The sequence below is a fragment of the Phacochoerus africanus genome, chromosome 4 (assembly GCF_016906955.1).
Source record: "Phacochoerus africanus isolate WHEZ1 chromosome 4, ROS_Pafr_v1, whole genome shotgun sequence".
NCBI lineage: Eukaryota > Metazoa > Chordata > Mammalia > Artiodactyla > Suidae > Phacochoerus > Phacochoerus africanus.
The window spans coordinates 66,662,415-66,674,540 of NC_062547.1; the positions used below are offsets into that span (position 1 = coordinate 66,662,415).

The 12,126-nt window shown below is 52.3% G+C and overlaps 1 protein-coding gene across 1 annotated transcript; it reads left to right on the forward strand.

The window, feature by feature from the left end:
- The first annotated feature begins 8,308 nt into the window (after nucleotides 1-8,308).
- RTBDN (retbindin) lies at nucleotides 8,309-11,937 on the forward strand. Its single transcript, XM_047774403.1, has 5 exons — nucleotides 8,309-8,550; nucleotides 9,773-9,839; nucleotides 9,965-10,075; nucleotides 10,913-11,009; nucleotides 11,483-11,937. Exons 1-5 carry the CDS (start codon nucleotides 8,382-8,384, stop codon nucleotides 11,708-11,710), a joined length of 672 nt encoding a protein of 223 aa, XP_047630359.1. The 5' UTR covers nucleotides 8,309-8,381; the 3' UTR covers nucleotides 11,711-11,937.
- Nucleotides 11,938-12,126: the final 189 nt, after the last annotated feature.

A 12,126-nucleotide genomic window follows, 5' to 3' on the forward strand; every position in this document is an offset into this window, starting at 1 on the left:
CAACACAGGGTTTCCTATAGGACTCCTGAGTTGATATCTCAATGTGTATTCGTGCAAATGAAACAAGAGTCTTTATTTGAAAAATATTTATTGAGCACCTACTGTATGACAGGCCTACTGTATGACATAAGTGAATGAGACAAAAATTGCCCTTTGGGGACTAGCATTTAAAGGAGGAGAGCAGGAGCTCCCATTGTGGCTCAGTGATAACAAACCTGACTAGTATCCAAGAGGAGGGGGGCTTGATCCCTGGCCTCACTCAGTGGGTGAAAGGTCTGGCGTTGCCAAGAGCTGTGGTGTAGGTCGCAGACATGCCTCAGATCTGGCATTGTGGTGGCTGTGGTGTAGGCCAGGAACTGCAGCTCTGCTTCGACCCCTAGCCTGGGAACTTCTATATGCCATGCATGCAGCCCTTAAAAATAAAGGGGGGAAGAAGACAAGATTAATGTAGACGTGAATGAAATAATTTTAGACAGTAATGAACTTTATGAATACAATTATGCAAGGTGGGGTGTTCCCTGGTGGTCTAGTGGTTAGGATTCAGCAATGCTCTCACCACTGCAGCCAGGGTTCAATCCCTGGTCTGGGACCTGAGATCCCTCATCAAGCCACTGCACACCATGGCAAAAAAACAAACAAAAAGTTATACAAGGTGATGTGGTGGAAAATAGCTAGGAAGTGGAAGTGACTTTTTTTTTCCTGTAGCATATGGAAGTTCCCAGGCTAGGGGTTGAAGCAGAGCTGCAGCTGCTAGCCAAACTACAGCTACAACAACGCTGGAAACAAGGTATGTCTGCAACCTACACTGCAGCTCAACAACACTGGATACTTAACCCACTGGAAGAGGCAAGGGATCGAATCTGCATCCTCATGGATATTGGGTTCATTTCTGCTAAGCCACAAAGGGAACTCCTCTGTGGAAACAACTTTAAAGTTACTTGCTTGAAAATAAGAGTCAGCCATGGGAGGATCTGTAGCAAGAGCATTCTAGGTAGAGGTAAGTGCAAAGGCCTGGAGGCAGGAATAAACTTGGCATGCTCAAACATGAAAGGTTGAATGACTGCATGAATGAATGAAAGACTCCTCCACACCTCCATGGTTCTAACCCACTCTCAACCAGATTCACAGAGTAGGGGGTGGGGATAGTTAGGGAGGCTCAAAACTGAGATTTAAAATGGGAATCAGGTGATGGCTGGATGGTCTTTTTCAGTAATGGTAGTGATAATAATTGGTGGGTATTAATTCTGTCCATATCAGAACAAGGTAGCATTCTCTTTGTCAAGCATACAGGAAGCCACCAAAGGGACCAGAAATTACAGAGATCTGGACTCTTTCTGAGAGTACTAGAGAGAAGGTTCATCACTTTCCAGCCAGTTCTGTGTCCACAGGCTAAAGTGAATAAGAAGGATTGAGTAGGGCTGCAGGTGGCAAGATTCAGATGAGGGTTTCAAAAGCCCTTTGGGGGAACTCCGACCAGGGAGAAATGGGGACTATTCTAGGATCTCCTTGGGATTTTTTTTTTTTTTGTCTTTTTGCTATTTCTTGGGCTGCTCCCACGGCATATGGAGGTTCCCAGGCTAGGGGTCGAATGGAAGCTGCAGCCACTGGCCTATGCTAGAGCCACAGCAGCGCGGGATCTGAGCCGCCTCTGCAATATACACCACAGTTCACGGCAACGCCGGATCGGCAACCCACTGAGCAAGGGCAGGGACCGAACCCGCAACCTCCTAGTTCCTAGTCGGATTCGTTAACCACTGCGCCACGACGGGAACTCCTCGGATTTTTGATAGCAGAAATCCACAGGTTCAATTCCCAGCTTTGCCACTTATAACCTTGAAAAATGACCTTCCAATACTCCATGCCTTCTAGAGGATCCTGAAAGATGATGCAGGTCTCTAGCACCTTACTATGTACCTAGCACATAGTATGCGCTCAATAAATATTAGGTCATAAGGAACAGGAGTTATTGTGGATGGACATGCTGCATGACAGGAAATATGCCAGAGGGACCTCACATTCCCATGTACAGAGGACAGACGGATGGTCGAGGTCAAGGGCACACTATCCAGATTGGCAGTCCTACCATCCCGAGCCGGGGGTGACCGGAAATCCATACGGGTTTTCCATCTGTCTTTGCAGAACCAGCTTGAATGAGCCGCCACTTGGACCAGGCCAGCCTGGCCAAGCGACTGCAGTGACCCAATCAAAACTAAGACCTGGATTTTTCGGCCACAGAACACTGTACTCCAGATTGGGGTACACTGGCCTACGAAGGTGAGCCCCAGAGAAAACTTTAAATCCCACCTAGAAAAGTCCTCGAATCTAGCCCCATATCCTAGTGTCCCTAAACATTCTAGTGTCGAAGATTTAGATCCTTGGCTTGAGTGTAAACAGCCGCCACCTCCACCCCGAGCTGCAGAGCCACTGTGCCAGGCGCATTCTACAAATCCCCGGATGAATGGATGGCTCTGCAGATGAGACTTTCGAAATTAGGTTGGTGTACTATCCCACCCGCACAGAGGGAATCCTCGGGCGCTGCGCAGTTGTGGGACAGCTCCTACGGGGTTGCACAAGGTGTGCGAGTGTATCCAGGCAGCGAAGCGGTTAACCCTACCAGAGGAAGAGGTTTGAGCAGGACTTTGGCGGGATAGCTCTGCCTGGAAGCCTGGGGAAGGACTTATGGGTGAGTGGGAGGATCCCGGGCTGGGGGCGGGGTCTTGCGCGGGAGAACGAAAGTCCCGCGTGGCACTGAGCCAATGGGAGTCGGCGCGGGGTGGGGAGGAGGGGTCGGCGACACACCCATGTAGGCTCCGCCCCTTTCCGGGACCCGAAGGCGCGGACCCAATCTGTCTGCTTCAGCATTTGCTTTGGGTTTGTGGCAGCTCCCTTTTATCAGAACCCATTCTCCTAACTCAGCCCCAGAATGGGGAGGCAGTACGAGGAAGACATGAAGAGCCCATCTGGACTCTGGTTAAACTCAGGTCTGGCTCCAGCATATCTAGACGCCTGGAAAGTCCTTCCTACAGTCTCAAATGGCCTCGTCCATTTTTGGTGAGGGTTTGAATCCTCTCCTCTTCCCAAGCTCAGGCTAGGGATGTATCCTGAGACTGGGCCCACTGTAGGCTTTCTTTCTTTCTTTCTTTCTTTCTTTCTTTCTTTCTTTCTTTCTTTCTTTCTTTCTTTCTTTCTTTCTTTCTTTCTTTTTTTTGTCTTTTTGGGGCTGTCCCGCGGCATATAGACGTTCCCAGGCTAAGGGTAGAATCACAGCTGTAGTCGCTGGCCTATGCCACAGCCATAGCACAGCAATATCAGATCCGAACTGGGTCTACAACCTACACTCACAACTCACAGCACCGCCGGATCCTTAACCCACTGAGAGAGGCCAGGGATCAAACCCACCTCCTCATGGATATTAGTCAGATTCGTTCCACTGAGCCACCATGGGAACTCCCCACTGTAGGCTTTATACAAACTCTTCCAGATTACCTAGCTGGGACTGGGCTTCAAGGAGGCTCAGAAGAACTAGATGCCAGATAAGATGAAGTTTTGATCAATTTTTCCTCTCTGGGGTCAGTCTGGGGGCAACACCGATTCCCTGAATTAACTCTTAGAAGTGCATGATGCAACCAAAGAGAACCCTTCCCAGTTTCAGAATCTCCACCCATCCAGGAGATAAGAGTTCCTGACACCTGGATTTGTCCTCACCTTCCCCATGCTCCACAACAAACCTCAGTGTCCCACTCTGAACAGTGGACCCATGCCTCCCGCGCCTGCGCAGCCTGGAGACCAACATTTTCTAAGGCTGTAAGGAGCTAAAAATCGCTCCCGCCCACCCACAAGCTGGGCTGGACTTGAGGATCGCAGAGTGGAGGCGGAGAGGGACAGTGTTGTAGTGGAGGGGGGTGGAATGAAGAGTGTGGAGGGAGGCTGCCTAGGTGCCTGTCCCAATTAGGGCAGTAGGAAGAATCCTGGTAGCCGAGTAGGTGCATGGAGGTGGCAGAGGTCCCCATCCCTCAGAAAGAGATTCCTGGTCTGGTGAAGGGGCCAGGCTGCGGCACAAACATGTTTACCGCTGCTGCGGCGCCGGCAGCCCCGAGGGGCGCGAGCCCTGGGGCAATAACTTTGCTCTGCTCCCCCTCACCTCCGGCCTGGCAGGGCTCCTGGGCAAAGACCTCGACCTAAGTCCCCTCCACCTCTGACGGGCCAGGCTCCCCTCGAGCTATACTCGAAGGGGAGCGCTAGGCTGCATCCCCTCCATCAGATCCCTGGTTCTCCGGGCGGCGCCTGAGGGGCGGGGTCCTAGCGCGGCTGGACGCGCAGCCACCGCGTTCCCCCAGGGTTGCGTCCAGAGGCCGTGGGAGTGGGCGCCTGGGCCGACACTGGCTTAAGTTCTCCCGCCTCCTGCGGGCCCCCGCCCCAGGACGCCGACCCCTTCCCTTCCACCCAGGGCCGGCGCCGCCGCGTACCTGCAGCCTCCGGCGACGAATCAGGCCCGAATCGTCCATGGCGGCGGCAGCGGCTCCGGCCCCGGGGAGGGAGGTAGGAGGCGGCGGCAGCGGCGGCGGCGGGAGGAGGGAGGCGGGAGGGAGTGAGAAGCCGCGGGGACCTCGGCGGCGGCTGGGGGGTGGGGGGGGGAGGTGGCGGGGGCGGAGCGAAGTGGGGCGGACCCGGCGCCGTCACTGCGTCTGGGCGCCCGAGCCGGGCCTTGGCCCAGGCTACCCGTGCTGAGGAGGAGGGGGCAGACTGGAGGAGGAGCCTACAGATGCCCCCAGAGAAGCCAAGCTACCAGGAGACCCGTGTAAGGGTAGACACGCCAGGAGAGAGTGATGCTTATGGGTAAACTAACCCAAGAAAACGCCAAGGGAGACATTCTCACTAGATATATTCCCTATGCAGAACCCCCCTCTCCCGTGACCCCCTTCAGGGAAACACATCCAGTGGGGAAATCATCTCCAGAGAGAGGCCCTCGCCAGTCAGGAACTCTCCTCTCACCCTGAAAATCATTTCTAAAACAGGTGGTCTCTAAGAAATGATGCTTCCTCTCAAAAGCCCATGCTCCAAAGAAGACATTTCCGTAGAGAAAGATCCTCATAGGTGGTATTTCGCTTGGGGAGCCTGTTGAGAGTACGCCCGATGACGATAAAAGACCCTGTAAAAGCCATCTCCTCTATGGGAAATTGTCCCCACCCGTGAGACCCCACATCCCAAGAAGATACATTTACAGTGACTTTTTTTTTTTTTTTTTTTTAGGGCCGCACCTGTGACATATGGAAGGTCGCAGACTAGGGTAGAATCGGAGCTGCAGCTGCCAGCCTATACCACAGCTACATCAACACCAGATCTGAGCCGCGTCTGTGACCTAAACCGCAGCTCATGGCAACGCCAGAGTCTTAAACCACTGAGCGAGACCAGGGATCAAACCCGCGTCTTCATGGATATTAGTCGGGTTTGTAACCCGCTGAGCCACAACGGGAACTCCCTACCATGACATTTATATGAGGAGACCGGTCATCACCGGAGATGCCCCCTAGGAAAAACATATACCACCCCGCTTCGCAAGCAGAGCCTCCTCGGGGAGTCCTGCCGCTCCCGTAGCGATCCCCTCCCTCATTTTCAGGATTAAGATGCCAGGCAAGGCTGAGCTGTATTTATAGGAACGATTAGCTGGTAGTTGGGGAGGGGGGCAGCCGAAGAGTTTCCACCACTTGCCCTCAGTGTTCCTACAGCTGAGGCCAAGCCAACCGTGCTTCCCAGAATTGGAGTGGAAACCATCGGAGCCCTCCCCACTCCAATCTAGGCATTGGAGGGCATGGCGGGGTGGGGGCTTCCCAAAAGTCTAGGCCCTTAACCGTCCCGAAGGCCCTGGAGATCGCGGTCATTGTGCAGGAGCGACCCCTGCCGGCCAAAGGGGGAGACGGCGAGGTCTAAGTCCGGGTGTTCCCGGTAGATCTGTCTACTCATCTCTGCGCCTTAGCCTGAATTATCTGTCTCTCTCGGTCTCTGTTGGCATGTTCGTGTTGCCATCTCACCGAGTCTGTTTCTCGAACTTCTCTGTCCAAGACCGGAACACCAATCTTGCCGCCCCTTCTCACGCCGGCGGCCGTGGGAGCTCTCCATGGTGCTGATTTTGAGAGCTCTTGTCCGTAGTGCTGAAATATGAGCAAAGGATGGGGGCGGAGGTCAGGGGAGGGGAAGAGTTGTCGGGGGGCACAGCCCAGAGGCGGGACAGATCTGACCCACAACCACTCTGGACTACCCCAAGATGGACCAGGGGAAGGCTAGGTCCACTGGGTCTAGGTTGCCAAAACCTCCAGGACATCAGTGGGTGCCCACAGAGAGACCAGGTGATAGTGCCTCCTGATTCACTTACTCAACAGATATTGTGCACCTACTGTGTGAAAAGAGAGAGATGAAAACTCTGCACTAGTCCTAGAAGAGAGGGGAAGAGATTTGCAGTAGTAGTCATTGCTCACAAAAACATATATGTAAAATTTACAAGCACAGGCACACAACACATTCTGCAAATATGCACACGAACACCAACATAAAAGCACATGCTCAACAAAGATTCACATAAACCTATTTACACACTCTGCAAACACATACTCCACAAAAATCCACAATCTGCAAATACACATACATAGAAACACATACTCAGCAAACACAAACATTTAAACATTTGCAAAAATGAACACTGAATCCTTGGAAAACACATAAATATATAACACACACAAACATATGCATTTGTATGTTTCTGAGCAAACATATACACAAACACATTCTGCAAATACATACTTACACAAACACATACCTAGAAAACACAGACATATACACACTCAGCAAATGCAGGCATAAACAAACAACACATACAAACATGAAACAAACACAAGTACACATCATCCCCAAACCAAGGGAAGCTCAACCACATACAAACTCTCACCCAAAATACAGAATCATTTTCCTCCCAATACAAAATATGGATACATGATACACACACTCATATGCGCACTAGAGGGCTGTTTTTCTTATTGAAGTCTCTTACTAGACTGTCAGCTCTGTGAGGGTTGGGATGTTCATGTCTTAATCACTACACTGCATCCCCAGAACCTGGCACACAATAGGTGCTCAATAAATTGACTGAATTGAGGGAATGTTTGCAGGGGACACAAATTCACAGAAATTGCAGAGGAACACACAAACACATACACGTTTCAGATGCAGACACACACCTTCTCCACACATGACAACACCTCCTTATTCACTCATTGTCAACAACCTTTATCCACTGACCTATTCACAATATTTTTGCATGACACTTATTTTTCATTCTACATCCCTCTCTCCCACATTTATTATCTGACTCTTACTCAACTGGGCACCTTGGCTTAAAACACATGCACAACTCCTTGCCCAGATTTTGAAAACACACACACACATGAAATGCACATAAATATACAGAACAAACACACATACATGCTCAACATATACATACAAACACTCTCATCTAATACACACATACTCCCCAGACACAGAGTTTAAGCCACAAGCTAAACATAAAGACAAACACAAGGACATATACACACCAGTAAAACTCCTCTGGCCTTTGGTTAGCTGGAGCAGAGGGCGGGGCGAAGGGAAACTCCTCCCCTGCGTCAAACCACGCCCCTTTCGGCTGTCACTGTTTCCTGGGTTTGACCCTGAGGTGTCTCAGCATCACCCTAGACTCCAGTCCGGCTAACAGGTGAGGGGTGGCCCCAGGGGACAGAGAGAGGGAGGGAATTGCCTTGTCTCCACAGACCCCCAGTTTTCCCTACCCTGGGGTCTTTGGATCCCAGCGACAGAACCCGAGTGCTGCCACAGGCAACCTTGGCTCCAAAGGTCCAGCCCTGGGTGGCAGCCCCTAAGCCGATTGTGGGCTGAAAGAAGGTGACCATGAGAGGGGCCAGCAGGGATCAAGAGGGAGGGAGGAGGCTGGGCAGAAGAGAGGAAGGAATTACTGAACAGAAGGGGGAGATTGGAAGATCTGCAGAAGTACCCTTACTTCTGAGGACGGAGGTGGTCGCCTGAGGGCTGACAGGGTGGGAGATCCTGCTTTGTGTGAGGAGGAGGGGAACCATGACATGGGGGCGCTTGCTCCTGAAGGGATGGAGGGGACGTGTGTCTGATGCGGGGGGTGGGGGGGGCGGCTCCTGGGTCAGAGGCAGACCTTTGTGGCCCCTTGGGATTTGAGAGTCCTTGGCTATTGCCTCCTTATCAGCTGTCCATTCTCTGCTCTGTCTGGCACTGTCTCCTTGGTACACATCAGGGAAGTGCAACCTGAGCTACCAGAAAGGGACAGCTGAATCTCCGTGTGTCCCAGCTGACTCTTATCTCAGGTGGACATGGCCTGCAGGGGTCGCACTCGACCCAGGGGCCTGGTCTGGGCCCTGCAACTGACTCTGGCATGGATCCTGCTGGGGGCTTGTGGAGGGAGCCACCCACTCCCAGCTAGGTCCTGGAGACATCATCGGCTAGCAGCCGATCTGGGCACAGTCCAGCTGCACCAGGCAGGTAAGCATTCCAAACTCTGCCTAAACTCTAATACCCAGAAACACCAACTCAACTATAACAATGCTAGAATTTCCTTATGAAAGGGGCTTAGCAGAAACAAATCGGACAATATCCATGAGGACGCGGGTTTTGATCTCTGGCTTCCTCGCTCAGTAGGCTAAGGATCCAGTATTGCCGTCAGCTATAGTGTAGACCAGAGATGCAGCTTGGATCCTTAGTTGCTATGGCTGTGCCATAGGCCGGCAGCTGCAGCTCAGATTTGACCCCTAGCCTGGGAATTTCCACATGCCATGTGCAAGTGTGGCCCTAAAAAAGGACCAAAGAAAGAAAGAAAAAGAAAGGGACTTAGGATAACTGGAAGAGTCACCTGGATCTAGTGGTGGTCAAAGAGCACGAATTGCCTGGGTTCAAATTCCAACTCTGCCACTTCGTAGCTGTGTGATGCTGGGCAAATCACGTAACCTCTCTGGGCCTCATGTGGGCCATTAAGAAAAGGATAGAGGAAGCTCCCTTGTGGCATATCAGATTAAGGATCCAGCATTGCTGAGCTGTGGCACAGGCTGCAATTGCGGGTCAGTTTTGATCCCTGGCCCAGGAACTTCCATATGCTGCAAGTGCAGCCAAAAAAGAAAAGAAAGAATGAAAATAAAAGGGGAGATGGAGTTCCCGTCGTGGCACAGCGGAAACGAATCTGACTGGGAACCATGAGGTTGCAGGTTTGATCCCTGGCCTCGCTCAGTGGGTTAAGGATCCAGCGTTGTTGTGGGCTGTGGTGTAGGTTGCAGACACGGCTCAAATCTGGCATTGCTGTGGCTGTGGCGTAGACCATCAGCTACAGCTCCCATTCGACCCCTAGCCTGGGAACATCCATATGCCTTGGGTGCGGCCCTAAAGAACAAAAATAATAATAAAATAAAAGTAAAAAGTAAAAGGGGAGAAATAATAGACCCACCTCATAGATACGTAGCAAAGGGGTGTATGTAGGCACATGACAACTTATACCACACCAGGGATGTATGAAATATGTTGATTATGATAAGTGATTATTATTATTTAAAGTTGCATTTGCATTCCCAAGTGAAATGTCTTTAAGATTTATGTTTGAGAGGACATATATAACTGGGGTTTCAGGGGAGCACTAGGCCTTGGTTCCCCAACGCTATGATGATGCAAGACCACAACTCACAGGATTTCCCTTCTCTATGGCCCTCTTGTCCTTCAGCGATGGACACATCAGAGGTATCAGGCCTTGGGATCAGCGCGGAGAGCTGTGGGGAGCTGAGCCCCAGGTGGGTACAGCAAAACCTCCAGCGTTTTTTCGTGTTCTTTGCCCCAGTTGCCCCCACCAGGGGCCAGAGCCCTCAAGCATGTATCCTGATCTATCCTGGCCTGTCTTGTTTCTCCCGATGTCCAGGTGTGAATCATTTCTGGGACACCTCCAGGTTGCCCTTCGCAGTCGCTTCCACCTGCTTCTGCTGGGGGTACTCCAGACACAACCGCTCTGCTCAGAGCTCTGCGATGCCTGGTAGGAGAGGTGGGGCGTGAGGGGCGAGGCCTATGGCTGGGGAGGAGCTGAAGGAGGGATCGTCGGCTTGATCCTCTGGGTCTCCGAAGGGGCGTGGCCTGCTTCCAAGCCTCCAAGGTCTAAAGAGGCCTAGCTTTTAGATATAAGGTAGAAAGGGGCGGGGCCTGTGGAGAACCGGGCTTCTAAGATGGGCAGAACGGAGGAGTGGCTTTCCAAGGAGCTTGGTCGGGTGTTTTTTTGTTTGTTCGTGTTTTTTTTTGTTGTTGTTGTTGTTTTTTTAGAGCCGCTCCTGTAGCACATGGAGGTTCCCAGGCTAGGGGTCCAATCGGAGCTGTAGCCGCTGGACTATGCCACAGCCAGAGCAACGCGGGATCCGAGTCGACGGCCCTGTTTTTGTTTTTTTTAGGGAAGGGCCTCTTGATTGAAAAGAGCAGTTAAAAGGGTGGGACTGCCCTGGAATACTTAGTCTGAGGTCTGCAGGGACAAGACCAGAAGTGACAAGGCCCTGGGCAAAAGTAAAGAATATGAATTGTAGAGTTCCCTCCTGACTCAGCGGGTTAAGGATCCTGCGTTGTCACTGCTGTGGCTCTGGTTACAACTGTGGCACAGGTTCGATCCCTGGCCTGGGAACTTCCACATGCTGCAGATGTGACCAAAAAAAAGAATATGGGAACGGGCTGAAGTCTGGATGATGGCCTTTTAGGGGCGTGGTTCCCAAGAGAAGGGGCCTGGACTAAGCAAGCGACATTGCCAGGTCCAAGCCTTGGAGAACACGAATCCCACTAGGACATGGCTGTGGAGTTTTTTACCCATCTTCTCTCCACACATCACGCCCAGGTTTGCCACCTGCGAAAGTGATTTCACCTGCAGCTCGACTTGGCTCCCACTAGTAGAAAAGAGGGGCTGCAAGCCCATCTGCAGTACCTATGGGCAGGTGAGTGTGGGACATAGGAAGCAGGGAAGAGACTACTGAGACCTCCCTTTACTGTTGTCCTGGGTTAATGCATCTAGGTGGAAGATCCGGACTGTCACTCCCAAGCAACCCCCCGCCCCCGCTCTCACCCTTCCCCTTTCCACAGCCCAGTCTCTATAGTAGAACACACCTTTAGCCTCCTTAAGGCCCGCCGAGTCCGGATTTACCCTCCCTAAAGGACTGCCTCGGCTCTAGGTCTCTGGAAGGCCCAGAGGCCCGAGTCACCTTCCCCAATGCCCCAGCCTTAACCTCGATCTCCCCGACCCGAGCTACCTGGAACCCAATAAGAACTCACCTTCCCCAAAACCCTACCCCCAGCTATGTTCCCTGCCCAGAGACCCAGGGGCGGGAATTGTCGGCCCTAAGATCGAGCCCCCGCCCCCAGGGTACCTGGACTCCGCCCACTCAAGCTCTAACTCCACCCCTTCTCCCAGACTTTCGCTGATGGAGCGGGGCTTTGCCGCTCAGTTCTGGGCTACGTGCTACCAGTAGCGGATCCTGGCTCCAGTCACTGCCTCAATATTTCCATCTCAGTGCTATCCCGTCCCAGACACGCACGGCGGGCCCGGGAAACCACGTTCCCACGCTCTCGTCGCCCTCGCACCTTGATTCTGGACGCTGCAGGCAGCGGTAGTGGCAGTGGAAGCGGCAGCGGCCCCTAGGGGGCGTACGGCCTTGGAAGGAAGAGGCACCGCCTCTCTCCCTGCAGCCCCGGGAGCCACGCGCTCCGCCCCTCAAGACACCCAGAGTTCTATCCTTCTCTCTCTCTGCCTTCTAGTTTGCAAAGTCCTATCCTTCTTCCCTGGGGCCCCGGAGACTCGCCCCTCTCCACATAGTTAAGAAATTTCCAATTGTAGTTTATTTTTTCCCCTGAATAAAGTCGCCAGTTAGAGCACGTGATATGATTGCTTCTTGGGGGAAACAGGTGGGAAGGATAGGTGGCAGAAATTGATAGTTGCCTCTCTTCTAATCCTCTGGTCCTGGAGTTCCTGTTGTGGCTCAGTGGGACCTGATATAGTGTCAGTGAGGATGCAGGTTCCATCCTTGGCCTCGTGCAGTGGGTTAGGGATCTGGGGTT

Bases quoted from the DNA above. Each gene is read 5' to 3' on its own strand.
- RTBDN (XM_047774403.1), top strand. From the start codon at position 8,382: ATGGCCTGCAGGGGTCGCACTCGACCCAGGGGCCTGGTCTGGGCCCTG. The intron at 9,840-9,964 runs GTGGGTACAGCA...CCCGATGTCCAG, and splicing joins TGTGGGGAGCTGAGCCCCAG to GTGTGAATCATTTCTGGGAC. The intron at 11,010-11,482 runs GTGAGTGTGGGA...CCCTTCTCCCAG, and splicing joins TCTGCAGTACCTATGGGCAG to ACTTTCGCTGATGGAGCGGG.